This window comes from Oryctolagus cuniculus, chromosome 16, assembly GCF_964237555.1.
Source record: "Oryctolagus cuniculus chromosome 16, mOryCun1.1, whole genome shotgun sequence".
NCBI lineage: Eukaryota > Metazoa > Chordata > Mammalia > Lagomorpha > Leporidae > Oryctolagus > Oryctolagus cuniculus.
Genome location: NC_091447.1, coordinates 65997773 through 66023008, shown reverse-complemented (window position 1 = coordinate 66023008; position 25236 = coordinate 65997773). Strand labels below are relative to the sequence as shown.

At 66.2% G+C, this 25236-nt stretch overlaps 4 protein-coding genes across 22 annotated transcripts in view; 3 read left to right on the top strand and 1 right to left on the bottom strand.

Annotated features, from left to right (window-relative positions):
* Positions 1–5511: 5511 nt before the first annotated feature.
* On the top strand, positions 5512–7723 carry NR2C2AP (nuclear receptor 2C2 associated protein). 3 transcript variants are annotated; one of them, XM_051828120.2, is made up of 5 exons: positions 5513–5822; positions 6192–6282; positions 6486–6537; positions 6626–6694; positions 6883–7723. In XM_051828120.2, the coding sequence occupies exons 1-5, from the start codon at positions 5785–5787 to the stop codon at positions 6999–7001; spliced, it is 369 nt and encodes a 122-aa protein (XP_051684080.2). In that variant the 5' UTR covers positions 5513–5784; the 3' UTR covers positions 7002–7723. The 3 variants fall into 3 exon arrangements, with proteins under 3 accessions (XP_069915167.1, XP_051684080.2, XP_051684079.2); XM_051828119.2 differs by having other exon boundaries at positions 5514–5822; positions 6432–6537; XM_070059066.1 differs by lacking the exon at positions 6883–7723 and having other exon boundaries at positions 5512–5822; positions 6626–6803.
* Positions 6961–11280, bottom strand: RFXANK (regulatory factor X associated ankyrin containing protein). 14 transcript variants are annotated; one of them, XM_051828113.2, is made up of 10 exons: positions 11171–11280; positions 10509–10643; positions 9612–9789; positions 9186–9266; positions 9038–9103; positions 8724–8824; positions 8459–8584; positions 8072–8138; positions 7868–7948; positions 6961–7256 (listed from the first exon to the last, which is right to left on the bottom strand). In XM_051828113.2, exons 3-10 carry the CDS (start codon positions 9778–9780, stop codon positions 6961–6963), a joined length of 987 nt encoding a protein of 328 aa, XP_051684073.2. In that variant the 5' UTR covers positions 9781–9789; positions 10509–10643; positions 11171–11280. The 14 variants fall into 14 exon arrangements, with proteins under 14 accessions (XP_051684073.2, XP_051684072.2, XP_069915160.1 ...); XM_051828112.2 differs by having other exon boundaries at positions 10509–10640; positions 11171–11276; XM_051828118.2 differs by having other exon boundaries at positions 7062–7299.
* BORCS8 (BLOC-1 related complex subunit 8) lies at positions 11261–18083 on the top strand. 2 transcript variants are annotated; one of them, XM_051828121.2, is made up of 6 exons: positions 11261–11401; positions 12277–12389; positions 12932–12996; positions 13942–14052; positions 14864–14922; positions 17730–18083. In XM_051828121.2, exons 1-5 carry the CDS (start codon positions 11365–11367, stop codon positions 14895–14897), a joined length of 360 nt encoding a protein of 119 aa, XP_051684081.1. In that variant the 5' UTR covers positions 11261–11364; the 3' UTR covers positions 14898–14922; positions 17730–18083. The 2 variants fall into 2 exon arrangements, with proteins under 2 accessions (XP_051684081.1, XP_069915168.1); XM_070059067.1 differs by having other exon boundaries at positions 16988–18083.
* Positions 13979–25236, top strand: part of MEF2B (myocyte enhancer factor 2B) — an 18791-nt gene continuing 7533 nt past the window's right edge. The window contains exons 1-2 of one of the 3 annotated variants that reach the window (XM_051828109.2): positions 13979–14052; positions 14864–14922. The gene's annotated coding sequence lies outside the window, so the exon portion shown is untranslated. Of the gene's footprint in view, positions 14053–14863; positions 14923–20838; positions 21315–25236 lie in introns of those variants that run through there. The other 2 variants (XM_051828108.2, XM_051828110.2) reach the window with 2 other exon arrangements.

The window sequence follows — 25236 nt, the reverse complement described above, 5'->3', positions numbered from 1 at the left end:
TGATGGCCCAAGTCGTTGGGTCCCTGCCACCCCTGTGGGAGACCTGGACGAAGCTCCTGGCTCCTGGTTCCAGCCTGGCCCAGCCTCAGCTCTTGTGGTCCTTTGGGAGAGTGGACCAGCGGGTGGGAAGAGTTCTCTGTCTCTGTCTCTCTCGCGCACTCTCTCTGCAACTCTGCCTTCTGAACAAATAAATAAATATTAAAAAAAAAAAAAGAAAGAAAGAAACTGCAAGGAGCTACCTTATTGAGCAACCTCGGGTCACAGGGAGGGAGGGAGGGAGGGAGGTCGAGGCTGACGTGAGTGTGGTGACAGCTGTTTCAGAGTGTGACCCGGGAGGGGGCGTGGCTTTAGTGGGGGTGGGGGGAGAAGGGCAGATAGAGGTCACTCCCGTGGTTGCGGGAATCAAACAAGCAGCTCAGCCTCAGCTAAGTCCAGAGTCCAACCCTCTCTCCCTGCTCACTCTGGGTGAGCCGTCTCTTCGTCCCGTGCCTCAGTTTCCCCAACTAAGCGAGGGAGTAGAGGCAGGTGCTGTGGCACGGAGGGTTAAGCCACAGCTTGCAACGCCAGCGTCCACACCGGTTTGGAGTCCCAGCTGCTCTGCTTCCGATCCAGCTTCCTGCTAATGCACCTGTGAGACAGCAGGTGACGGACAGCTCAGGTGCTGGGGCCCCGCCACCCACATGGGAGACCTGGGTGGAGCTCCCGGCTCCTGGCTTGGGCTTGGCCCAGCCCTGGCTGTTGTGGGCATTTGGGAGTGAGGCAGCAGATGGAAGGATTCCCTCCCTCCCTCTCTCCCTCCCTCTCTCCCTCTTTCCCTCCCTCCCTTCTCCTCTCCCTCCCTCCCTCCCTCTCTCCCTCCTTCCCTCCCTCTCTCCCTCCTTCCCTCCCTCCCTCTCTTCTTCTCTCCCTCCCTCTCTCCCTCCCTCTCTCCCTCTTTCCCTCCCTCCCTTCTCCTCTCCCTCCCTCCCTCCCTCTCTCCCTCCTTCCCTCCCTCTCTCCCTCCTTCCCTCCCTCCCTCTCTTCTTCTCTCCCTCCCTCTCTCCCTCTCTCTCCCTCTCCCCCTCCTTCCCTCCCTCTCTCCCTCCCTCCCTTCTTCTCTCCCTCCCTCTCTCCCTCTCTCTCCCTCTCTCCCCCTCTCCTTCCCTCCCTCCCTCCCTCTCTCCCTCCCTCCCTTCTTCTCTCCCTCTCTCCCTCCCGCCCTCTTTCTGTTGTCCTGCCTTTAAAGTGAACAGAAATAAATAAATAACCATTAAAGACAAAATCCAAAAAGTGTCATTCGCAGTCACCACCTGCAAGCTGCTGGGAAAAACAAAACAGGACGTGAACACACGCAGGTGTTTCCTTGCTCAGGGAGATGGGCGCGTGCCTGAGGTTGCGCAGTGTGGCGTGGGGGAGGGGGACCCGGTGGGAGCCCAGCTCAGTGGGCACAGAATCGAGCTGACCTTCGTCCCTGACCACCCCCGTCTCTCCACTCCCCCCCTTCTCCCCAGCTCCAGGGCCCCCCTGGACCGTGCCAGGGCTGAGCTGAGAGGGGCTGGCCAGGGGCCCGGGGGGTGGGCTGTTGCCAGGGGGCCTTGAATGAAGCAGTCTTGCCTGGGAATCTGTTGGGCTCAAAGAGTATTTATAGGTCTGGACGGGGATTGGGCCAGCCCCCAGCCCTAGCCCCCAGGGCCCTCACTCTCCCCCCCCCCACACCCTCCCACACACACTGGGGCCCCGGGCCAGGAGCCGGGAGCAATGGGGGAAGGCGTGGGGGCGGGGGCTGGTGGGCGGGGAGCAGAGCCAGCTAGGGCACCGGACCTTGCTGGAGAGCTGGGTCTCAGGGGTGCACAGGGTCCCCCTGGAGTGCCTGGGAACATTCCCAAGGTGACTCACGGCCAAGTCACACATAATGTCACCAAGAATCACGGGCACGGAGTTCCAGCCCCAGCAGGGGCACGGGTCCGCCTGGCTCCACACGTCTCACCCAGGCACTCCCACCAGCTCACGGACAAGGGGATTAAAGGCAGGCTTCATTTGGATGCAAGGAATTTTGAAACCCGTGCCCACCAAGGGGTCTTCTAGAACGCTGTGGAAAACCTATGTGCCCAATCCAAAACGCGTTGGCATCCAGATATGGTCATCTTTTATTTATTTATTTGTTTGAAAGAGTGACAGGAAGAGAGAGAGACACACAATGAGAGAGAGAGAGGGAGAGATCTATCTGCTGGTTGACTCTCGCAGTTGATTAATTTTATGTATTGGGAAGGCAGACAGACAGACAGACATAGATCGTCCATCCGCTGATTCACTCCAGCAACGGCAGGGCCACGGTGAAGCCGGGATCCAGGAAGCTCCATCCGGGTCTCCCACGTGGGATGCACGGACCCAAGAACTTGAGCCCTCACCTGCCGCCTCCCAGGGTGCACGTGAGCTCCCAGGGAGCTGGCGTTGGAAGCAGAGCCAGGACTGGACCCGGGCTCTCCGACTGGGAGGCTGCATCCTGAGTGACATCCTAGCCACCCGGCAGAATGCCCGCCCCTGCCCAGACTTTCTGAAGCGCCTCTGTGCAGCCACACCTCCCCCGGCCACGCCCCGACACCGTCCCACCAGCAGCACACGGAGGCTGGGAGCCAGTTTGTACCCAGAACCCCTTCCCACTTGAACACACCCGCGGCTGTCCACGCCCACCACGCTCAGCCTCCTGCCCACCACACGCAGCTTGTCCGTGTCCCACGATCCTTACCCCCAGCCGCGGTCCCAGAAAATAGCTGTCACGTGACCAAGTTCACTCCCTGGTGATGTCACCCGCAGGGAGACACGCAGTCCTTGTCACAACCAGCCACACAGAGCCATGGGTGTCTCCACCACACCCACCTCAGTCCTTTCACACACAGTCCATTCCTTTTAGCTCCCACCGTCACCACCAGGGTGGCCTCCAGGCTTGCTCCCGGCTGGGACCCACAACCCCCGCTGGCACTGTGTGCGCTGAGCCTGGCAGGCCGATCAGCCCCAGGTCCGTCCAGATCAGGGCTCCAGGGTCGGGGCAGTGCAGGAGGGGGTGGGGGGGCTCCTGTAGAATCCCTTGGAGCCCCCCCTCACAGCTGCTCCCCAGGGGGAAACCGAGGGCCTTTCTCTGCCTTTGCTTTGTGCCCAGAGAGTCCCGGCTGACCCGACCTTGCTGTGTGACTTGCGCCAATCTCTGACCCTCTCTGAGCCTCTCATCCCCAGCCCCCCCACAACGCACTAAACATAATAATAATACCAAGCACAGCCCGGGGGAAAAAACACCCCAGACTGAGGACTGCGTGCGTCCCAGTTCCCCAGGGGACCTTGGCCTGGTGACTTTACTTTCTTCTTTTTAAAGGTTTATTAATTTATTTGAAAGACAGACTGACAGAGAGAGGTCTTCCCTCCGCTGGTTCACTCCCCAGATGGCCGCCCCAGCAGGGGCTGAGCCAGGCTGAAGGCAGGAACCAGGCACTCCATCCGGGGTCTCCCACGTGGGTGCAGGGGCCCAAGGACTTGGGGGTTATCGTCTGCTGCCTCCCAGGCACAGTAGCAGGGAGCTGGATCGGAAGTGGAGCGGCCGGGACTTGAACCGGCGCTCACAGGGGATGCCGGCGCTGCAGGCATCAACTTTGCTCCTGTGTGTGCTTCAGTCTCCCCCAGCAACCCAGAGGCGCCGCTCCTCACCTTCCTAGAGCTGTCCCTGCCGGTTCCCCTGGGGTGGAGTGGGGGGAGGGGTGCATGGTCACTTTTGGCTAACGCGCTGTAGGACCGGAGCTCCTCCAAGCTCAGGCGCCAGTGGGGTGAGGCGGCGGCCAGGGAGGAAGGAGTTGGCCTCATCCCAGGGCGCACGGCAGCCCGATGCCAAGGCGGGGAGTGGCACGGAGGGTCCCGGGGCCATGCAGAGCCTCATGGGGGGGGGGGCCTTGGCCAAGTAGCTGTGTCCTCAGCCGTGTGCCATGGCCAGCGAGAAAACACGACTTCGAGTCCCACTCGCGGCAAGATCTCCACCAAGGTCTCTGTCAACCCACACAGCCCACGACGCCTTCCCCCAAGTTGGAAAATAAGAAAACAGGCCCCGAGAAGCCGAGATGCTGGTGTAAGCTCCCCCCAGCCAGGGAGCTGGCCAGCCAGGGCCCTCCCCTCCCCCCCTCCCCGCCCTAGGGTCTGTGTCTGTCCCACCTTTCAGTGCCGGCTGGGCATGCGGTGTCTCCAGCCCCCTCTAGCCCAGCAGAGCCGGATCTGGAAGGCACCAGCACACAGGAAGCCCTGCGGGCTAGGGGCTGGCGAGGCGGCCGTGCCGCCAGTGACCCAGTTCCCAGACTCCCCCCCCCTTCCCCGGCAAAGATGCCAGGAGGGTCCTTCCTTCCCAGCCCTTGAGAAAGGGGCTGGGTCCCCGACCATTCAGCCGAAGCCAGGAGCCGCCTGCAGCCAGCGGCCGCTGTCTGGAAACTTTCTGGTCACGCAGATCGGCTGGTGCCGGCCTCACCACGGCACCTCCCTGGCTGCCCCGGGCCCAGCAGGATGCGGCTCCACGCGGTTCATTCACACACGGCCTTTCACCCACCGAGGCTGCTGCCCACGCCCCAGGGCCCACGCCGGATGGGATGTCGACGCCTGCTGAATTCCTTCCTGCCCGCTTATTAAGGTGCAGGCTAATACCCCTTCTCCCCCAAGGCCCTTCCTCCAGGGAGAGTGCCTGCTGTCCCAACCCATCTGGGGCTTAGTCTGGACCCCCTGCAGCTGGGAATGTCTGTGTGGCTCTGTCTCACCCAGGTCAAGAGCTCGCATCTCTCCATCCCCAACGTGAGGGGGTGGCAGGGGCTTGTCTCATGAATCAGTGGCCCAAATCCATAGCCTACTAGCTGGCTTGGAAAACTCCTATTTACTCTGCAAAACCCAGCTCACAGGCCCCACCCTCTCTCCTCCAACAAGCCTGGGAAGAGAGACTCAGAGGCTGGGTGTGCTGTGTCACAGGCGGCTGATGGGGACTCCGAGTACTCCCACCATCATGGCCTCTTCCTCAACTCTTTCTTTGGCCTCTGGGAGTCTGTGAGTTGCAGCTGCCCCCAGGTGGAAGGAGCAGACTTCTTCACATAGCAAGGCAGCCCTGGGGCCAGCACAGTGGCATGGTAGCCTAAGCCTCCACCTGCAGCACAGGCATCCCGTATGGGTGCTGGTTCGAGTCCCGGCTGCTCCACTTCCGATCCCGCTCCCTGCTGCTGGGCCCTGGAAAAGCAGTGGAAGATGGCCCAAGTGCTTGTGGGAGACCTGGAAGAAGCTCCTGGCTCCTGACTTCGGATGGGCCCAGCTCCGGCCACTGTTACCATTTGGGGAGTGAACCAGCGGAAGGAAGGCAGCGTCGCAGGCAGTGTGTTGGACTCTCAAACCCGTGCCCAGGGCGCACTCAGCATTCCTCCCTCTATGGCTCAAGTACGGGACGCGGGCCCTTTAAGAAGCGAGCACGGAGGGGCGGGAACGAAATGCAGCCCCGCCCCCGGAGGCGGGGTGTGGCCGGGGCCCAGGGCCTACTGCGCACGCGCCGCTTCCACGCGGTTCCGGGTTCCCTGTTCTGGTTCCCGGGTCGCTTCTGTAGGTCTGTCTGGACTCGCTGTGCAGGGCCTGGCCCCCGGCCATTGCTAGTGGCCCTTGATTCCCCCCCCCCGCAGGAAGGGGGTCGAGTCGATATCGGAGACTTGGGGTGGTGAGGCCAGGGGCGGGGCCGGGCCTGGGCCGGGGGCGGGACCCGAACCCTGATCGCGCCCCGACCGAGCCCAGCGGGCCTGCGGCTCCGAGATGACCCAGTCCCTGGTCTGTGCGGAGACGGTGAGCAGGTGAGAGACGGGCGGGGATCCGGGCTTCCAAGGGTGCTGATGGGAGCGGCCCCGTGGGGGTCGCAGCTGGCGGGGAGCGGGTCCCTGCGGTGGGAGGTAATGGGGAGAGGCCCCGTGGGGGTCCCTGCGGTGGGAGGTAGTGGGGAGAGGCCCCGTGGGGGTCCCTGCAATGGGAGGTAGTGGGGAGAGGCCCCGTGGGGGTCCCTGTGGTGGGAGGTAGTGGGGAGAGGCCCCGTGGGGGTCACAGCTGGGGTGAGGGGGGCCCCCGTGGCGGTCGCAGCAGGTGGAGGTAAGGGAGACGCCCCCTCCCCCCCCCCCCCCCGCCAGAGCTGGGCTCAGCCCCCTCCCCCGGTCCCCGCCCCCCGCCAGGGTGAGTTCGGTGCTGCATCGCAACACCCGGCAGTTTGGGAAGAAACACCTGTTCGACCAGGACGAGGAGACCTGCTGGAACTCCGACCAGGTGCGGCCCACCCCCGGGGACCCGCGTGTGCGAGCTCAGGGGCCTGGATTCCCCCTCCCGGGGGCGGGCGGGGCCCCAGTGTGTGCGCGGTGGGCTCCGAGCCTCGCGTGACCGTGCCCGGGGTCCTGTGTCCCCCCACCTGCTCCCAGGGCCCCTCCCAGTGGGTGGTGCTGGAGTTCCCACAGCGCGTGCGCGTCTCCCAGCTGCAGATCCAGTTCCAGGGGGGCTTCTCGAGTCGCCGGGGCCGCCTGGAAGGTACTGGCTGGCCCCAGGAGGGGGAGGGGCGTTCCGGGGTGGGGTGGGGGCTGCTCCGGATTCCCTGGCCCTCCTTTCTCTGCTGCAGGGTCCCAGGGGGCCGAGGCTCTGAGCAAGATTGTGGACTTTTACCCCGAGGACAACAACTCGCTCCAGATATCCGTGCGCTTGAAAGCCGGGCCCCGCCCCCAGGCCCGGAGGACGTGTGACCTCGAACCAGAAGCGCTCCAAGCTTTAACACGGAGCTTCTGACGGGGCTGGGGCTGGGGTCCAGGGGTGGGAGCTGGCCCTGGGGGAGGGGGCGCACCAGGAGCCAGCTGTTTGCCTTGACCGGTGCCCTGCACAGCTTCGTGGTGCCGGCCACCGAGGCGGACCGGCTGAAGGTGACCTTTGAGGAGGCCACAGACTTTTTTGGCCGTGTGGTCATCTACCACCTGCGGGTGCTGGGGGAGAAGGCGGCGTGAGAGCTCGGGGGTGGCCGCCTCCTCCGGGAAGCCCTCGAGGAAACACGGCCCAAGCTGAGCTCTGCGCAGAAGGTTTATTGGTTCCTCTCAGGAAGGGGTACCCCCTCCCCGGCTCCCCTCCCGCCGCGGCCTGTCCAGGAGCTGCCTTTGGAGCCGGCCAGTTGCGGGGTGTCCCGGCCCTGCCCGGCTGTCTGTTCCCTGAGTGTCTGGCTGCCCGGCGCTGGTCTTCACTCGGGGTCGGCGGGCACCAGGTCGCTGTGGAAGAGTTTCAGGATGTGGTTCTCTATCACCTGTTGCACTGCGGGGTGGGCGGAGAGAGGGGGCTGTGAGCTGGGACACGCCCCCTTGGGGGCCGGCCCAGGGGAGGCCACGCCCCTTCCAGGCCGCGCTTGGGGACTCCACCCCCAGAAGCCGCAGCTTTTCAAAAGATTTTTTCTAAAGAGTATCTCTAGGGGCTGGCGCTGTGGCAAAGCAGGTTAAGATGTCATCACATGGGGGCGCCGGTTTGAGTCCTGGCTACTCCACTTCCAACCCAGCTCCCTGCGCATGCGCCTGGGAGGCAGCAGCGATGGCCCCGCCCACGTGGGAGCCCCTCCCGGATGGAGCTCTGGGCTCCTGGCTTCAGCCCCGCCCAGCCCTGGCTGTTGCGGGCATTTGGGGAGTGACCCAGCGGATGGAAGGTCTGCCTTTCAAATAAATGAAATAAATCTTTGAAAAAAAAACCCAAGATTCCAGGGCGGGGCCTCCTGTGTGGCCACCATTGTGCACCGGTGCCCCAGCGAGGGGCAGGCTGGGCACGCGCTGTCAGCGCGGATGGCCTGTGCACCCCCGCCGCGCCCGCCCCGGGCCCTGCGCCCCGGGCTCACCTTTCCGGTATCCCAAGGCCACGGCGAGGTCCATCGGGGTGTAGCCGGAGTCGGCCTCGGTGGTCAGATCGGCACCGCGGGCTGCAGGGCGCGGCAGGTACCGGGGGTCGGGGGGAGCCCGACCTCCCCACAGCTCTCAAAGTGGCTCCGGGGGTCCCCGAGGCCCACCCTCCCACCCCCACGGCGCGGTCTACCCCCACTCACCCAGTAAGGCCTCGACGCACTTCACGTGGTTCCCACGCACGGCGTACAGCAGCGGCGTCCCCCCGTTCTGTGCAGGGAGCAAGGGAAACCGCGTCTCCATCTTTCCCCGGATTACCACCTGCCCCTGCTCATCGCCTGGTCTCAGTCCTCCCTGACTGCCCACGGCTGCCTCGGCTCGTGCGCCTGCCATCACATCACAGCACTGCCTGTCTTGCCCAGACTCTGAGGCTGGGGGGGGGAGGGGGGCGGGATGGGTGTGCCTCGTGTTCCTGGCACCCCCAGCGCGGGCCTGACATCCTAAATGTTTGAGGGTGGGAGAGCAGGAGGCCGTGAGGGTGCCCGGCGGGGGGGGGGGGGGGCGGGTCAGGGTACGCGGGGGCGCCTCACCCAGTCATAGATGTTGATGTCCACGTCCCGCTCCAACAGCAGCCCCACGATGTCCGTGTAGCCGCCCATGCTGGCCAGCGACAGGGCGCTCTCCCGCTCCTTGGCCAGGATGTGCGGGTCAGCCCCCTGGGCAGTGATGGGAGAGGGCTGGAGACATCCCCTGGAATCCTGGGGTCCCCGTGGCAGCCCCACTGTGCCACCCAGGCACTCCCGGCCCCCTGCCCCGGTCGGTCCCTGGGAAGCCCCACGCCGGGTAGAGACGCACCCAGTCCAGCAGGAACCGGACTGTCTCGATCTCTCCGAAGGCCGAGGCCCAGATGAGGGGGGTGAAGCCGCGCTCGTCCGGCTTGTTGACAAGGTTGTCACCTGGGGGGGTGGGAGGAGGAGGAGGAGGAGGAGGAGGAGGAGGAGGAGGAGGAGGAGGGTGGTACCGCCGGGCTGCACCCCCGCCTGCTCTACCCGGCACTGCCGGAAGGGGGCGCCCGCGAGGGGGAGCAGCTGAACCGCATGCGCAGATGCGGCGTCCAGGCCCCGAGCGGCCCCGAGCGGCCCCGAGCGGCCCCGCGGGCGGGCACCCACCTTTCCGCAGGTGTTCCTTCAGCTGGCTCAGCTCCCCCTGGGCGGCGAGCTGGTGGATGGACAGGGCTGTAGGGGCCGGAGAGACGCAGAGTGCTCGCCCGTGCCCCGGCCGGCCCCTCGCCACCCGCTCCCCGGGCACCACACTCACAGTCCAGGGTGGCGGGCAGCGCCGAGACCTCGTTCCCCCGCTGCCGGTTGGTGAGCGTGGTGGAGTGCTTCAGGGAGCTGCCTGCGGGAGACGGCACCGGGCCTCAGTTTCCCCGTCGCTGTCCGTCTCGGGGGTGGGGCTTGCGGGGAGACCCCTCCCCGGGGGTCCAGGAGCCCCCCGGGGTGGGGGGAGTCCTGACTCCCAGCTAATGGGCACCTGGGGAGGCACCAAGTGCTGGGGTCCCTACTGCCCACGTGGGGCACCCGGACGGAGCTCCTGGCTGCTGGCTTCGGCCTGGCCCGGCCCTGGCTGCTGCGGGCTTTTGCGGAGTGGACTAGCAGGCGGGGGACTCTCCCTCCCTGCCACCCCCCCCCCACGGCACACAGAGGTGTCGCCTCCCTGTCCAGCCCCGGGGCGGTGACTCACCCTGCAGCGGGGAGACGCTGGCCTCGGGCTCGGCGTCCCCGGGCTCCGGGGTGCAGGGGAAAAGGCTGAGCACCACGGTGTCCGAGCCGTCGGCGGCTTCATCCCCGGGGTCTTCGGGGTCCCCGTGCGCCGGGGTGGGCGGCGACTGCTGGCTGAGCGTGAGGTCCATGGAGGGGAGCTGGCCGGAGGCGAGAGATGACAAGGGCACGGTCCACACCGCCACAGCTCTGGGCTATTTTTCTTTTTTTTAATATTTCAAAGGCAAAGTGACAAGAGACCAGACAGACATCTCCCATCTGCTGGATCCTCCCCAAATTGCCTGCATGGCCAGGGCGGGGCCAGGCTGCAGCCGGGTCCCCCACGTGGGTGCAGGGACCCCAGCACTCGGGCCATCGCCGGTGCTGCCCCCGGGGGTGTGCACAAGCAGGAAGCTGGAACCAGATGCAGGGCGGGGCCCCCGCACCAGGCTCCTAGGTGTCTGCTGCTGTGCCAAACACCCACCCCAAACAGTAGGCACCATCTGCATACCCAGCCTTGCACCGGAGGGTGAGCCGGAGCTGGAAATGGAAACCAAGGTCCAACTGCTCTCCGGGTCTCCTCTGCAAACCTTGCAGCCCGGGCGCTGGCGTCAGCTTCCTGGGGGCAAATCTGCCTCCCCCTCCCGAATCTGCCTCCCTGGCTCTGGGAACTTGGGCAAGGGACTCCGAGCCTCAGTTTCCGCCTCCATAAAATGGGGAGATGAGGCCGACCGTGCAGCACGTCCTAAGCAGCTGTACAGGGGCGCCTGGCGTCGGCAGGGCTTAATACTCTCTGAGGCTATGGGGGGGGGGGTGTGTGTGTCCCGCGAACGTTCCAGTCCCGACCGCGCATCCCAACCGATCCAGGAGGTCCGCTCACCTCCCCACGAGGGTCTCCGCGCCGCAAGCCCGGGTCCCCCAAAACTTGGGGGCCCAATTCGCAAACTTTTCCGTTCCAATGGGTATAGGTGGGAGCAGGCAGGAGCCCCGACCCTCAGCGCACTGGCTTCCTCTGCTGGGACAGAGAGCAACTTGATACGCGACAGCTACCCCCTCCACCCCCAGAGCTCCCCCAGTGCGCCTGCGCGCCCCCGCCCCCCAAAATGCAAAAGAGCCCAAACGGTCTGTCCCTTTAAGATGGGGGGCGTGGCTTCGCGCTAGGGCCCCCGAGCCTTGCAACTGCGCCTGCGCGTTCCTTTCCCCGCCCGCTCTGCAGGCGGTGGGCAGGGCTCCAGCGAGCTCTGAGGCTTTCCCTCCGTCTGTGTTCGGCTCCGCCCTCGAGCTTTTCCGAAACTAGCCAATCGGCTTCAGCTTCCAGCGGAAGGGCGGGGGCTTCCTCCAGGCGGAGGGAGGGGGAGTAGGCGGAGCGCCCGGGATTTAAAGGGGCGACGTACCATTGTCGCCTCTACGGAAGTGTCTCTTCCGTGGCTCCCAAGGTTTATGAACGTGGGGCAGAGATTTGTTGGCAGCGTTTATACGGCCCGTGCCGGCTAGGGCGTGTCATGTCCCTCGCCCCTCTCCCGCCTGGGTGCCCCTCCTCACCCGCCTGCGGGAGCTCCGCCTTCCCTCCGTCTCTCGCAGCCCCTCTCCTGCGCAAGGAGACGGAGCGCAGTCCCACGGACGCAGCCGGAACTGGAGTCGTGCGACGTCCGGTTTGCGCGGGGAAGGCTTAACGGAGCGGACCCAGCGCCCGGACTTCCGATTCCGGTGCCCTGCTTCTGCCGGCCCGGGTCGCCATGGAGGAACCGGAGATGCAGATCAAGGGGAAGAAAGGTGGTCGGGGTCCGGGGCGGGACGGAGGGGCCGGGGGGGCTCGAGGAGGGTCGGCTTGACAGAGGGCGGGCGGGGGAGCCAGCGGTGCACCGGCCTTCGAGTCTCGGCTCCGCCGCTGCAGGTGTTGTCACCTGTCAGGTGGGCGGTGCTCGTACCCTGTCCGTCCCCCAGTCCTGAGACATCAACAACCTGGTATTTAAAAAATACTTTATTTATATGAGAGGGAGAGGGGTCTTCCATCCGCTGGGTCACTCCCCAAATGGCCGCAACGGCCGGGGCTGCGCCGACCCGAAGCCAGGAGCCAGGAGCTCCATCCGGGTCTCCCACGCAGGTGCAGGGGCCCAAGGACTCGGGCCATCGTCCACTGCTTCCCCAGGTGCTTGAGTTCTGGGGCGGACGTTCTAGCACAGCGGCGAAGCCGTCTCCTGGGACGCCCGCGTCCCCTATAGGAGTTCCTGGTTCGAGTCCCGGCGGCTCCACTTCCGATCCAGCGCCCGGGGGAGCCGCGGACGATGGCCCAGGTGCTTGGGCCCCTGCACCCACGTGGGAGACCCGGATGGAGTTCTGCCTGGAACTGCTTTAAAAAAAAAAATACTGGCGTTCCACGGCCACACTAGCCGCATTGCTTGTAGACCCGTGGGGCTAGTAGCTACCACCATGCCACGGCGCTGGGCTCCTGGGGCTCGGTCATCCACGTGAGGTCGCTGGATGCACTGGCGGCCTCTCTAGGAAGTCCTGCCGCTCCTCTCCGCCCTGGCTGGGCGCCCCGACGCGCAGTCGGGGGTCTCACGCTCGGTCCCGTTGTCTCCCTGCTGCCCACCTCCCCATCCACCCCCCAACCCCCGCCCACCGCGGACCCTGGGCGCTGGGCGCAGTCACGGACAAGTTCACGGAGAGCATGTACGTTCTGGCCAATGAGCCGTCGGTGGCGCTGTACCGGCTGCAGGAGCACGTGCGCCGCTCGCTGCCAGAGCTGGCGCAGCACAAGGTGAGCCCGGCCCCGCCCTGGCCACGCCACGCCCCCTGGGACCCGCCCCACCACGCCCCCCAGACCCGCCCTGCCCTGCCATCCCCGCCCCCTGGGACCCGCCACGCCACGCCCCCTGGGATCCGCCCCCACCACGCCCCCTGGAATCCGCCCCTGCCGCACCCCCTGGGACCCGCCCCCACCGCACCCCCTGGGATCCGCCCCACCATGCCCCCTGGGATACGCCCCTGGGACCCGCCCCTGCCGCACCCCCAAGGTCCGCCCTGCCATGCCCCGCCCCCTGGGATCCGCCCCGCCCTGCCATGCCCCGCGCCTGGATCCGCCTCCCTGGGCCGGGACCCCAGTGCAGGCCACAGCAGGGCAGGCAGTATGTGGCCAGGTCTGTGCGGCGGGCACAGGGCCCAGCCTGTGCAGAGGTCCCACTGCACAGCGGCCAGGTGTTCACAGCTCAGACCCGGGGAGAAGGGGGTGGCAGGAGGACCTGGGAGAAGGGCCCCCCACAACCCCTGGCTGCCAGCTAACAGCGCCACCCCTGCCCGCAGGCCGACATGCAGCGGTGGGAGGAGCAGAGCCAGGGAGCCATCTACACGGTGGAGTACGCCTGCAGGTGAGGCCACGCCCCTGGCCACGCCCTCAGCCACCTGTCCACACAGTGGAGGTCTGCAGGTGAGGCCACGCCCTCAGCCACCTGTCCACACAGTGGAGGTCTGCAGGTGAGGCCACGCCCTCGGCCACGCCCTCGGCCACCTGTCCACACAGTGGAGGCCTGCAGGTGAGGCCATGCCCTCGGCCACCTGTCCACACGGTGGATTCCAGCCCGGGCCTGCAGGTGAGGCCACGCCCTCGGCCACCTGTCCACACGGTGGATTCCAGCCCGGGCCTGCAGGGAGCCTGGCCCGAGCCCTTCCCCATCTGTCACAGGCAGTGAGAAGGATTCTGGGAGGCGCCACCAGCTCAGGACCGCGGGCCAGAGGGGTGGGTGGCACTGCAGGAGGGCCCCCGTTCTAGCTTAAATCTTCCGGTTACAAAGTGGAAGTGGCCGGTGTGAGGTTGGTTGGTTTGTCTGTTTAACGTTATTTATTTGAAAGAGTGACAGGGAGAGAGACAGACAGACAGAGCTCCTCACCCACTGGTTCCCTGCCCAGGGGCTGCAGTGGTCAGGGTGGGCCAGGCCAAAGCCAGGAGCTTCTTCTGGGTCTCCCCCGTGGGTGCAGGGGCCCAGGGCCGGGTCTCCCATTGGGTGCAGGGGCCCGGGGCTGGGTCTTCCACGTCGGGGCAGGGGCCCAGGCACTCGAGCTGTCCCTGGTGCACCAGCAGGCAGCTGGAGCCAGAAGCAGGGCCAGTGGGATGCCAGTGCGCTGACCACCAGGCCACACACCCACACGCACCTGCAGCTCCTTCCAACCTCAGCTCTTGGGCAGCTGTGACAGGAGGGCCCGGCTTGTGTGGCGCTTCGCCGTCTGCCAGCCCCTCGGGAGCCCTTGGGGAGACCCCGGAGATGACCACGCCCCTCGGGGAGGCCCCGAGCTGACCACGCCCCGCGCCCTTGCAGCGCCGTGAAGAGCCTGGTGGACAGCAGCGTGTACTTCCGCAGCGTGGAGGGCCTGCTCAAGCAAGCCATCAGCATCCGCGACCACATGAACGCCAGCGCCCAGGGCCACAGGTAGCCCCGCCCCGCCAGCGCCGGCGCTTCTGCTGGTCCTCTGCCTGACCCTGCCGTGGGCCTGGCAGGGGCCAAGACAGGCGGACTCGGGGGGCACCCGGCAAGCAGCTGACCGCGCGCAGGAAGGCGGCAGCGGGAGGGGCCTCCGTGACAGCTGGCAGAGAGGGGGCGTGGCAGGTGCCAAGGCCCTGGGCCAGGTGGCAGGCCTGGGGAGGTGGGCATGGCCAGGGCCCCCTTCTTGCCCTAACGGACATTTTGGGGGGGTCCCAGGGGGATGCCATGAAGAAGGCCCAGCCCACTAGGGACGGCCCTGGTGATGCGGATCTTCGCCTGTTCTCATTCTAACGTAATAAACGCGCATTTGAACCCACGCACGCACACGCACACGCGGGAAGCAGGACTCGGGCGGCCTTTAGAAGGGAGGAGCCGTGAGATTCGCCGGGCATCACCAAGAGGGCGCGTGCAGTGTCCGCCCTCGGCAGGCGGGGGACGGGGTTTGTCTGGGCCCTCACAGCCGAGCAGGGCCCCTTCCGGCCACGCGTGGGCGCGCGGGCCGTCACTCAAGAACCAAGGCTCCGCCTCCACCGCCCACTTTCCAGCGTGCTTGCCAGCGCCCCCTTGTGCCTGCTGTTGAGAAAAGCAACGTGCTGGCCGGGCTGGAGCCAGGAGCCTGGAGCTCGCCCTGGTGTCCCCCGTGGGTGCGGGGGCCCAGGCACGCGGGTCACCTTCCGCCGCTTTCCCAGCCCACAGCAGGGAGCTGGGTCGGAAGCGGAGCAGTAGGGACTCACGGGCTCCCGGTGTTCTGTTCCAGCCCCGAGGACCCGCCCCCGCCCTCCTCAGCCTGACCCCAGAAGAGCCCCCCCCAACCAGGTCAGTGTCAGGCGTGGCCGGAGCCCCTCTGCTCGGTACTAACTCGGCGTCGACGCAGGGACCTCCTGTCTAACCCCCGGGGCTCCGGCAGTGATGGGGGGCAGGTGGGTGTCCCACCCGGCTCGCCTCGTGCCCGCTCCCCCTGTCTTCCTCCTGCCCCGGCCAGACCCGCTCAGCGCAGCTCTGCCCCCGGCTGCCCTGGCCCTCTCTGGGCTCTGTGTGTCCGCCCCTTCTCTAGAGGTGACGTCACGTGCCCGAGAGAACGTGGCTGTGTGCTGTGGCAGTGAGCGCCTGCCCTGTGACAAGCCACCCCCAGACTGAAAGTCTCCGGGCCCCCATGGTGCACCTGCCCTGGCTTCTGCCGGCTGGGCCGGGCACAGCCAGGCGCCGTCACCTGCGGCTCGCTCACCAGCGGCCACAAGCCAGGGGTCTCACGCAGCCGCTGTGGCTGGCAGAGCCGTGGTCTCCCCACAGAGCTGCCTCCTGCCCCTGCTTGCCCCGCACCTGTGGGTGTCTCTGGCCAGGGATGTGGCCATGCCCAGAGCGGGCGGGAGAGGCGCCCGTCCTGGGGGTGTGGCCAAGCAGGGCCTCCAGGAGGGGCTGTAGTGATGTCCTCTTGGGCCTGTTGAGGACAGACCAGAGGTGCCCCGGGGGGCTGACCGCGCCCTGGCCCGCTAGCCGGCTCCTGGGGTTGTCCTGGGAGGCAGAGGGACATGGAGCCCCCAGCCCAAGAGCCAGGAGGAAGAGGGTTTGTGTGTGTGCGGAGAGCACCCAGCTCAGTGAGCACTTAGGGAGCACCACAGGTGGTCAGGGAGCACTTAGGGAGCACCACAGGTGGTCAGGGAGCATTACAGGTGGAGTGAGCACTTAGCACTACAGGTGGCCAGGGAGCACTTAGGGAGCACCACAGGTGGTCAGGGAGCACCTAGCACCACAGGTCGTCAGGGAGCACTACAGGTGGCCAGGGAGCACTTCGGGAGCACCACAGGTGGTCAGGGAGCACTTAGGGAGCATCACAGGTGGTCAGGGAGCACCACAGGTGGCCAGTGAGCACTTAGGGAGCACCACAGGTGGGGTGAGCACTTAGGGAGCACCACAGGTGGCCAGTGAGCACTTAGGGAGCACCACAGGTGGTCAGGGAGCACTTAGGGAGCACCACAGGTGGCCAGGGAGCACTTAGGGAGCACCACAGGTGGTCAGGGAGCACTTAGGGAGCACCACAGGTGGTCAGGGAGCACCACAGGTGGTCAGTGAGCACTTAGGGAGCACCACAGGTGGCCAGGGAGCACTTAGGGAGCACCACAGTTGGCCAGGGAGCACTTAGGGAGCACCGAGTGGTCAGGGAGCACTTAGGGAGCACCTGCCCCAGCAGGCTGGGCTGTGGACCTGTGGGTGCTGAGGAGCCCCGCATGCAGTGACACTGGAGAGGGGTGCCTCGTCTGGATTGCCTGCAACAGGAAGGACCCCCGGGGCTCAGCACTGGCCACAGCTCAGGCCCGCCCTCTCCAGCACCCTGGTGCCTCCCGTCCTCAGCACTAGGACACTGTCCACTGCCCACGCCACCTGCTGCCCCCTCCGCTGCCGCACCGCCCATGCTGTGGCTCCTGAGCCCGCCCTGGTCCCTCGGCCCCCTCCCTCCTGCCCTCCATGGACGTGGCCCTGTTGCCCCTCCCAGGGCCGTCACCCTGTCGGGCATCACTGCCACATTTTCTAGATGAGCAGACAGAGGCTGAGACAGGAGGCACCAGGCCCTCTCGCCCGGAGCTCTGCCTCGGCCTGGCCGGGGCTGCTCCTCCTCAGGGCGGCTGCGGCCCTGGGTCTGCCTGCCAGACCTCACCCTGACCTTGACCCTCGCCCTAAAGCCCCGTCAGCGCTGAGCCCTGTGCGACCTGGCAGGGACCCAGGCCGGGCCAGCGCGGCCAGCGCTTGGCTCTTGCTCTCGCCCGGAACCTCCAGCTCTCGCTGCACATAGCCTGGAGCCCCGTATTTTTAAATTTTATTTATTTATTTATTTGAAAGGCACACAGAGAGACGGAAATCTCCCATCCGCTGGTTCACTCCCTAGGTTCCCGCGACAGCCAGAGCCCAGCGTTCCAAAGCCAGGAGCCAGGAGCTCCCCCGGGGCTCCCACGTGGGTGGGGGGGACCCAAGGACTCAGGGTGCGCATGCGTAGGGCGCCGGCTCGGACCGGGGGCAGCCAGGACTCAGCCAGCGCCCACAGCGGGTGCCGGCACTGCAGGCAGCAGCTTTACCCGCTACGCCACAGCGCCGGCCCCGAGGACACCTGTTAAGACCCCGGGAGGCGCCGGAAATCTAGTCCTAATCCGTGTCTATACTGTATTTTTTCCTACACATACCTACGATAGGAGAGGAACAAAAAGCCATCGAACACAACACTCCACCGTAGAGTCTAGCAAAACTGGCAGTCACCCCTCCACACCTGGCCCCTTACTGACTAGACGGAGGGTCACCGGACCCGAAACACAGGCGTGGGCGGGACAGCCGCTCGCCGAGCAGCCGCAGGGTGGCGTAGATGGACGGAGCGTTGGACACAGGGCAGTTCATGTCCCACCTGGCAGGGCGCGAGATTTCCCCACGCCGGCCCGGAAGGCGGTTTCAAACGTACGGAGTGGTGTATTTCTGGAGTTTCCCATCCGGTTAAGCCAGGAGCTTCCAAAGCCGCTGTGGGCTGTGAGGGATGTGGAGCCACGTATGCCCCGCCCCGGTCAGCCATGGATCCCTGCACCCCGCTGTGTGTGTGCGGCTGCACCGACGGTCTCACAGGGGTCCTCTTCCATCCCCGACAGCGCCAACCCCAAGCACAGATGGGAAAGTGGAGCCCCCAGAGGCGCTGTGTGACGTGGAGCCCGGTGCCGCCCCCTCTGGTCCTCCAGTGGACCAGGAAGACTGGGCAGGACCTTCTCCCCGGGCCGAGGTGGACGCTCACGGACCTGCCTGCCTTGAGAAACGCCAGCCTGGCTCCGGGGTGGGCGTGGGAGCCTGGTCACAGGGATGGGTCTGAGATGAGCATCATGGGAAAGGAACTGTCCTCCCAGAGGGCTGGGTGGATGGAAGGCAGAGCGGGCACCTGGGAACATGGCACGCAGCCCTGGGTCCACCTGTACCTGACACTGGGAAAAAAAAAAAATCCGTTTCCCCAAGCCCCCAGAGGACTGTGGGATTTTTGCTCAGATTGGTGAGTGCAGAGGAGCTGGGGTGGGTCCCGGTGGAGCGCACAGTACACGTACAGCTCCAGTTCTGCCGCGTGTGCGCCGCTGGGCCCCAGCCTTAGCTCCAAAAACCTCAGTTCCCCAGGAAGGTCCCGGCCGACCGGAGGACGCTGTTTGGGCGGCAGCCAGAGTGCCTCCCAGGCTCACTGCTTGGCAAGGGCCCCCAGCTCACTGTGGGTGGGTGAGGGACTAGGGCGTGGGGCAGGAGAGGGTCCTGCGGGGGCGTCGGATGGGTCAAGGGGTCTGGGGGCCTGACAGGGAGGTGGGCCAGCCTCTCGCCGCCAGGAAACGGGGTCCGCCCCCCCTCTCCCTTCCTGGGGTGTTTTAGGGGGCGACTGGCTGCTGTAATGTAGGAGAGAGGGGCCCCAGCCTGTCACCCAGCAGCCCTGGGATGCGACCTCAGCCAGAGGCCAATCTTTCCTCCCTAACAGATCTAAGCCGGCCCCCCCGGGGGGTCAGACGCCCCTCAGCCGGGCGGGAATTCCAGGGCTCCACGGTGTTCATTTAATTTGCATCTCATTTGCATGTCTGGCTCACCTTTCCCACTCAGAGGACGCTCTCCCCATTGGCCGCCAGGGGGCGCAAGGGGCCAAGCTTCGTTAGGGAGATTTGGGCTCCAGGCGGTCATGCCAGCCGTCCTGGCTTGTCCTGGTAGGCCATAGTGACCTTCTGTTGTTCAGAGAGTGAACCGAGGCTCAGAGAGCCCAGGTTATCCGGCAGTGCCATGCCTCTGTCCCCCGCCGCGAACGAGAGCTCACAGCCTCCCCTTGTTGGGGGGCCGGGAGCACTGCAGGGCTCTCCCAGGCTGGGCCAGTAGCACCTGCTCCCTGCGCAGTCCCCGCGATAGGAGAGGCGGGCAGAAGAGGGGCAGTGAGCTCCCTGAGCTGTCGGGGCATTCAATCAGGAATTCGTGCCCACGAGGGTAGAAATGGCCGGGGACGGGCGTCCTCCAACCCGGCGTGAGAGGTGCGCCCACCCCAAGCTCCACCCAGCAAGCCTGGCCCCTGACCCCTTCACCACCTCCCAGGCCCTTCTCTTTCTAACCTCTTCTCCAGCAACTCAGAAGTCAGATGGAGACCCCTGACTGCCCCCTAGGGGGCGCACTAGTAACGTGCGGAGGGTCCCGAACAGGAACAGGGCAAGGCAGGGAGGCACCTCGTGGGAGACAGGGTGTCAATGTTGGAGTGTACTCCTGCCTGGAAGAGAAAGACCCAGAGGGGACTGAGAAGCCAGGAGCGGGAGGTGGGGGTGGGGAGCCCGCGTGGCGGCAGGGGGCTGTGGACTGGGGGGGGGCGGGGGCAGGGCCAGCATTTCCCGCCACGCCCCAGCTGCTCCCAGAGCTGCCCCAGCTGTCGCCCTCACGTAACCAGAGCCTGCCTGTTGCATCAGAGGCGAGCAGGCGGCCGCGGGTAAACAGAGCGGCCCTCGGGGGGCCCGGGGCTCCCCAGCCACTTCCACGCTCCCCAAGCCTTGTTCTGTTCATTGGAGCCGAGGCGGAAGCCCCCCGCCCGGTCTGGGCCCTGCTGTGTCCTTGGGACATCGGAGTGTGTGGCGTGGAGCCCCTGGCCCCGGGGAGGGGCTGGGGGTGGGGGGTGAGGCTTATCAGTCAGTGTGGACTTGAATTTTCAGGGCCCTGGGAAAACGCGCCCAGACTCCCGCTCCAAACTGCCTGTGCCACAGAAGGGTAAACTGAGGCACGGGGCAAAAGATCAGGCCCCCCCCCGTTTCTTTCCTTACTGACCCCCGGCCCCCTGCACACACACTGCCTTCCCCGGCGTGACCCCTCTTAGCCCAGGCTGCCAGCTGCCTGTTCTTGTCTCCCACGCAGGGCACCAGGCGGCCCCCAGGCCTCGACCCCCTGCCTCCCCACCTCCAAGCCCCCCACCTGGGCTCCCAGGCCAGTCCACTGGCACCCACGGCTCTGGCTGCATCGCCCACTCCCCACCAAACCATGAGCTCCGCATCTCGTCTCCCTCGGCACCTGATCCCTCTTCCAAAGCCCTTCTCTTGGTGGCAAACTTCTGCTTATATGTGAAGACCCAGGGCAAATGCCCCCTCTTCCAGACAGGCCTCCCTGACCTGTCCAGCACAGCCCTGACCCTCAGTCTCGGTCTGTCCTGGCCTCCTGACCCTATTGGGCTGGGGGAGTGTGGGGAAGCCCAAATGGGGGCTTCTGAATCCCCCAACCAGCAGCCTCCCTCATCCTGTTAAAAAAAAAAATCACTTGAGACATGAGGAGACAGCTCCCATCCGCTGGGTCACTCCCCAAATGCCCACAATGGCCAGGGCTGACCCAGGACAAAGCCAGCAGCCGGGAACTCCAGGTCTCCCACGTGGGTGGCAGGGACCCAAGGACTTGAGCCAACACAGGGTGCGCATGGGCAGGGAGCGGGGAGCTGGGGTCAGGAGCTGGGACTCGAACCCAAACACTTTCAGGTCACCAGCTGTTTACCCGCTGTCGTAAACCCTAGGCCAAACACGTGCCCGGTCCTGTCATCCTTTTCACACTCGGTCACTCACCAACCCTGGCCAGCCCGGGCCCTGTGCTGGGTGGTGCTGGGAGGAAGGGGTGGGTGTGCAGGTCTGGGCTGGGGTCAGTTCTGGAAGGCAGGGGTGGGAGGAGCGAGGAAGGAAGGGGCGTGGATTGGGGGGGAGAAGCGTGGGGAAGGTGGGGGGGGGGTCAGGCAGGGCCAGCAGAGGCCAGAGCCCCACGGGTCCCTTGCAAGCCTTGCACGTGTGGCTGACAGCGGAGGTAGGCTGCAAGAGGTCAGAGTTGTTTCACTTCCGGATGGGGTAAGTTCGGGGTCGGAGTCAGGGTCCCAGCAGGGTTAAGGGGAAGCCGTAGTGGGGTTGGGGTGCGGAGAGTCTGGCTGATCTGAGGCACCCCCCACGGGCTCGGACCCCCGCGCCCCGCGCCCCGCGTCCCCTGCGCAAGTCCAAGCCCCTGCGGCTCCTGGGGCGGGGCCCCGCGCCCCGGTGCCCGCCCACCGCGGTTCCGCGGCACCGCCCTCTATGCAAATAGATCCACCCCCACCCAATCAGCTCCCGGGGGGCGGGGCCGCCCCTCGCAAGCACCTGCGGCCAGCCGCGAGCCCCAGGAGCGCTGGGTGTGCAGCCGTCGCGGGTACGGGGGCCGAGCGGCCGGGGGCCGAGGCGGAGCAGGTGCGTGTCGGGGTCGGGCCGGGTCAGCTCGAGACCCGTGCGGCGTCCCGTGGGTGGCTCCTGGGGGGCTTGGTTGGGTTGGGAGGTCGGGGAACGTCGCTGTGCTCCCGAGGGTGGTGCGTGGTGCGTGTGTGTGTGTGTGTGTGATTAAGGGGTGTGTGCAGCCGAGGGGGTGTGAGACCCGGAGGGGGTGTGGGGGTCCGAGGGGTTACTGTGCGAGCATTGTGTGTAGAAAGGGATACCTGATGGGGCTGTGAGTGGGCGGCATAACGAGGGGCAGTGGTGTGAGGCCTTTGATAGTGTGTTCTGAGCTGTGTGTGCGAGCTGGTGGCGCTGGGAGACCCTGTTAACACGTCTGTACGCTGCGTGCCCCCCTCTGCTCGCCGTGTTCCCCACCCTGGAGATGCAGCTGGGGTGAGGGGCTACAGCTGTGCCTCAGTGTTCCCATCTGGGATATGGGTACAAGAACAAGAGCCCCAGCCTTCTGGGGCTGACAAGCCGACGTCGGTGGCCACAGGCCCGCCCTCCCTGGTTCCCAGCCAGCCCCCAGCTGCAGAACTGAAGTCAGAGATGGCTGAGGCCTCCTGCCTAGCCCAGGTGGGAGCTCTTGCTGGGGAAGGTCAGTGGTTCTCACAGTAGAGTCCTGCTAAGTCCTGCTAAGCAGATGTCAGAGACCAGCGCACCGGGCCCCTCCTGTCTCAGCCCTTTCTGGATCAAGGAGCCAATCTCGACTCCAGGGGTGCAGAATGCTAGGACTGGGGGTGCTGTGGGATTTCACCTGCAGGAGCTGCAAGTGGTTTTCGGCTGGGGGAGCGGGGAGATGGAGGCCAGGTGGGGGCACCCAGGCCGCTCAGGGAAAGGATGGGGTTCAAGGCCATTCCTGGGTCCTGGAGAGAACAGAATCCGGGGGAGGGGAGGGGCAGGTTCTGGCTCCCGCGCCCCCACCCCCGCAGGCCGCGGCCCCTCTCTGAGCCCCAGGGCTGCCCCCTGTGAGTTAAAACCGCTGGTTGCCCCACCTTGGCGGCAAGGAGTTCAGGCGTGCTGGGGTCTGGCTTCCTGGAAGCTTCGTGGCTGGCACCTTTGGCCTTGGCCATCGATGTTGTCCGTCTGGGATCCCAGCTCGGCACGCAGAGCGCATCCCAGCCCTGGCCCGTGAATCCCGCGGATGCTACGTTCTCTGAGGGCTTCTGTGGAGGGCTTGTGTGGCTGCCCGGACACCCTCAGACCCAGGGTTGGGTGTCTGAGACCCTAAGGGGGGGGGTTCAGGGCTGGATGAACCCAGTGGCCCAGGCCAGGCAGGGGACCAGGTGTTTGGGGGTGCATCAGAATGGGCCTGGGGTCCACGCTCTCGGGGCCCCTGCCATGTGGCCCTGGGGGCAGTCGCCTCCTCCCGTGTGTGAAGTGGGGCAGCTGTCTCCGCTTCACCGGGCACTGGGGCCAGGCAGGCAGGCGCCCTCAGACCTGGGCCCGAGGGGAGCCAGGTTCCCCCGACCTTGCCCTCTGCGTCATCTGAGACCAGGAGGGGGCCCCGGCAAAGGTGGGCTGGGAGAAGGAGTGACCGCTTTCCCACCTTCCCAGCCCTGGGGCGGGGCTGCTGTCCTGGCCTCCCACCCCAGTGGACTTTCTGAGGGATCCTGCATCCGGCCACAGGGTCCCTCGCAGCCTCTCTGTGCCCCTGCCATACCAGCCTCCCCTTGCACCTGCAACCAGCCCAACACATTGCAACCTCAGGACCTTTGCACCTGCCTTCTGTCCACCAGGTAGGCTGCCCTCTCCCCCCATCCCAACATGGCCTGCAACTCGCGCCCTGCTTTGCTGCTGTTCAGTGTCTTCCAGGCAGAGAACCGGGCCCCAGGCTTGGCTGTGTCCGTGGTCGCCTCTCCCGTCAGAGCTCCATCAGCCCCCTGCTCCTGCGTCCCGGACATTTCTGGGGGGAAGGGGAGGGGTCAGGCTGCCCGGCTGCGGGCACAGTCCCTTCCGCCCTGCGCTGATCGATGTGCTAATTTCCCAAGCAGGGAGACCTGGGCCTCTGGGGATGAATTTCTGGCGCCCCATGGGGAGATCTTTCTCTGGAACAAAGGGGAATCTTGGGCTGTGGCCCAGGGGACATCACAGCGGGGCGGGGGGGGGGGGACGCAGTGGCCTTGGACTCCATCCGGGATCCGGTCCAGAGTGTGGGGTCTCTCCTGGCGGTGGGGGGTCGGGGGAGGCAGAGGGGGCCGTAGGGAGGGAAGGGGCGTTCCTGGCAGGTGAGCCCACCTTGCCTGTCCGGGTCTACAGTGCGAACACCTTTGGATGCGCCCTCCTCGCCCCCACCCCCGGGCCTGAGCGGAAGCAGGAGTTGGGGGGTGTCCAGAGATGGGTCTGAGGGTCTCCAGTTGGGTCTCAGTTTCCCCGTGGGTGCCAGGATGCAGACACCCCCTGTTCCCCCATGCCGCCCAGCCCCCAGCCCACATCTCTCCCCAGCGGTGCCGGCCCCCATAGAGGGCGGGCCGCAGGGCAGCAGGGGCGGGGGGCTCGTGTGTAGAGAGCTCTGTGTATATTGGGGAGGGGCCTCAGGTGTTTTGGGGGGCACCTGTGTGTGCTCAGGGTTCTGTGTGCATCTGAGGGGCTCTGCTTGTGTTTGGGGAACCGTGTGTCTGGGGGGAGGTCTCTCTGTGCCTGGGGTCTCCATGTGCGAAGGATCCAAATGTTTTTGGGGTATGTGTGGGGGTTGGGGGGCTCTGTGTGCATTGGCTTTTGGGGGGACTGCTTGTATTTTAGGGATTCGTGTGCAGAGGTCCTCATGGGCTTCCGGGGTAACTGTGTCTGAGGGTCCCGTGCACCGGGCAAGTGTCCAGATGTCCCCTGTTCTGTCCATCCAAGAAGCAAGTGTGCTGCCTCCGGCTGCTGAGCTGGGCTGAGGGGAGGTGACCCCCAAGGCCGTCTGTGGGGGGTCAGGGCCCCGGGACCACCACTTTCTGGAGCAGGAAACTGAGGCAAACCCAACCTGCCCCCACCAAAGGCAGGTGCGGGCGCCAGGGGCTGCTGTGGGCTGAGCCACGCCCCCGTCACCCACAGGGCCCCCACCTGGTCCCCACCTCCGCAGGGCCCCTGGGAGGGGGCGGGTCTAAGGCTCCGGCTGCGGAGGGAGGGTCGCCCGCAGCTGGGGTCGGAGCCGCTGGAGCCCCCGAGAGAGGGGAGGGGGGGTCCCCGGCTTTCCAAGGGGCTCTTCCTGTCCGCTTAATGAGGTGCTTGGGGAGCAGGTGATGAAACCGCCGCCGCGGTTGCGTGAGGCGGGGCCGTCGGCCTGATTCGCTGCGCGGCGCACGAGCGGCGCCCCCTCCCCGCATGGCCGCGTCCCGCGGGCCCTCACCTCCCCCCCGGCCGCCGCCGCCACCGCCGCCGCCGCCACCCACCTGCCTCCCACTTCTCACTTCCAGGCCTGGGTTCCCCCTTGGCCCGAGCTGTGGTCTCAGAGGTGGGCAGAATAGGAGTGAAGCACCGCCCCCGAGGGGGGAAACACCCCCCTCCTGCTGCTACTGAACTTGAACTCGCAAACCCTGGGCTGCCAAGTGAGGTCAGGATCCCGTGACCCCTCTCACAGGGGGAGGAAGCGGGGACCTGGTGCAGCGGGGCGTGGCCGCCGTGGTCGCGCACGGAGGCACACTGACTCAGCGTCCCCAGCTCTGAGCACCCCCCCGCCCCCCCCCCCGAGCTTCTGGGAATCCAGATCTGGCATCCCCAACTCCCCCAGCCGGCGGCGGGAGGGGGATTCTCACCCCCGATTCCAGGGGAGACAGCAGAGCTGCCCCCTTGCAGAGGAGGAGGGTGGGGCCCCTTGCACTGTGCCAGCCTCTGGGTGGAAAGACCTCAGAGGTGTTTGCTGATCGACTGAGTGACCACCGAGACTCCGCCCCCTGCCCCTTCCATCAGTAAGTGA

Coding starts and splice junctions, on each gene's coding strand:
- NR2C2AP (XM_051828119.2), top strand. CDS start 5,785: ATGACCCAGTCCCTGGTCTGTGCGGAGACGGTGAGCAG. Junction 5,823..6,191: donor TGTGCGGAGACGGTGAGCAG/GTGAGAGACGGG, acceptor GCCCCCCGCCAG/GGTGAGTTCGGTGCTGCATC. Junction 6,695..6,882: donor GGACAACAACTCGCTCCAGA/TATCCGTGCGCT, acceptor GTGCCCTGCACA/GCTTCGTGGTGCCGGCCACC.
- RFXANK (XM_051828113.2), bottom strand. CDS start 9,780: ATGGACCTCACGCTCAGCCAGCAGTCGCCGCCCACCCCGGCGCACGGG. Junction 8,825..9,037: donor GAAGGAACACCTGCGGAAAG/GTGGGTGCCCGC, acceptor CCACCCCCCCAG/GTGACAACCTTGTCAACAAG. Junction 8,139..8,458: donor ACATCAACATCTATGACTGG/GTGAGGCGCCCC, acceptor CTCCCTGCACAG/AACGGGGGGACGCCGCTGCT.
- BORCS8 (XM_051828121.2), top strand. CDS start 11,365: ATGGAGGAACCGGAGATGCAGATCAAGGGGAAGAAAG. Junction 11,402..12,276: donor GCAGATCAAGGGGAAGAAAG/GTGGTCGGGGTC, acceptor CGCTGGGCGCAG/TCACGGACAAGTTCACGGAG. Junction 12,997..13,941: donor ACGGTGGAGTACGCCTGCAG/GTGAGGCCACGC, acceptor GCGCCCTTGCAG/CGCCGTGAAGAGCCTGGTGG.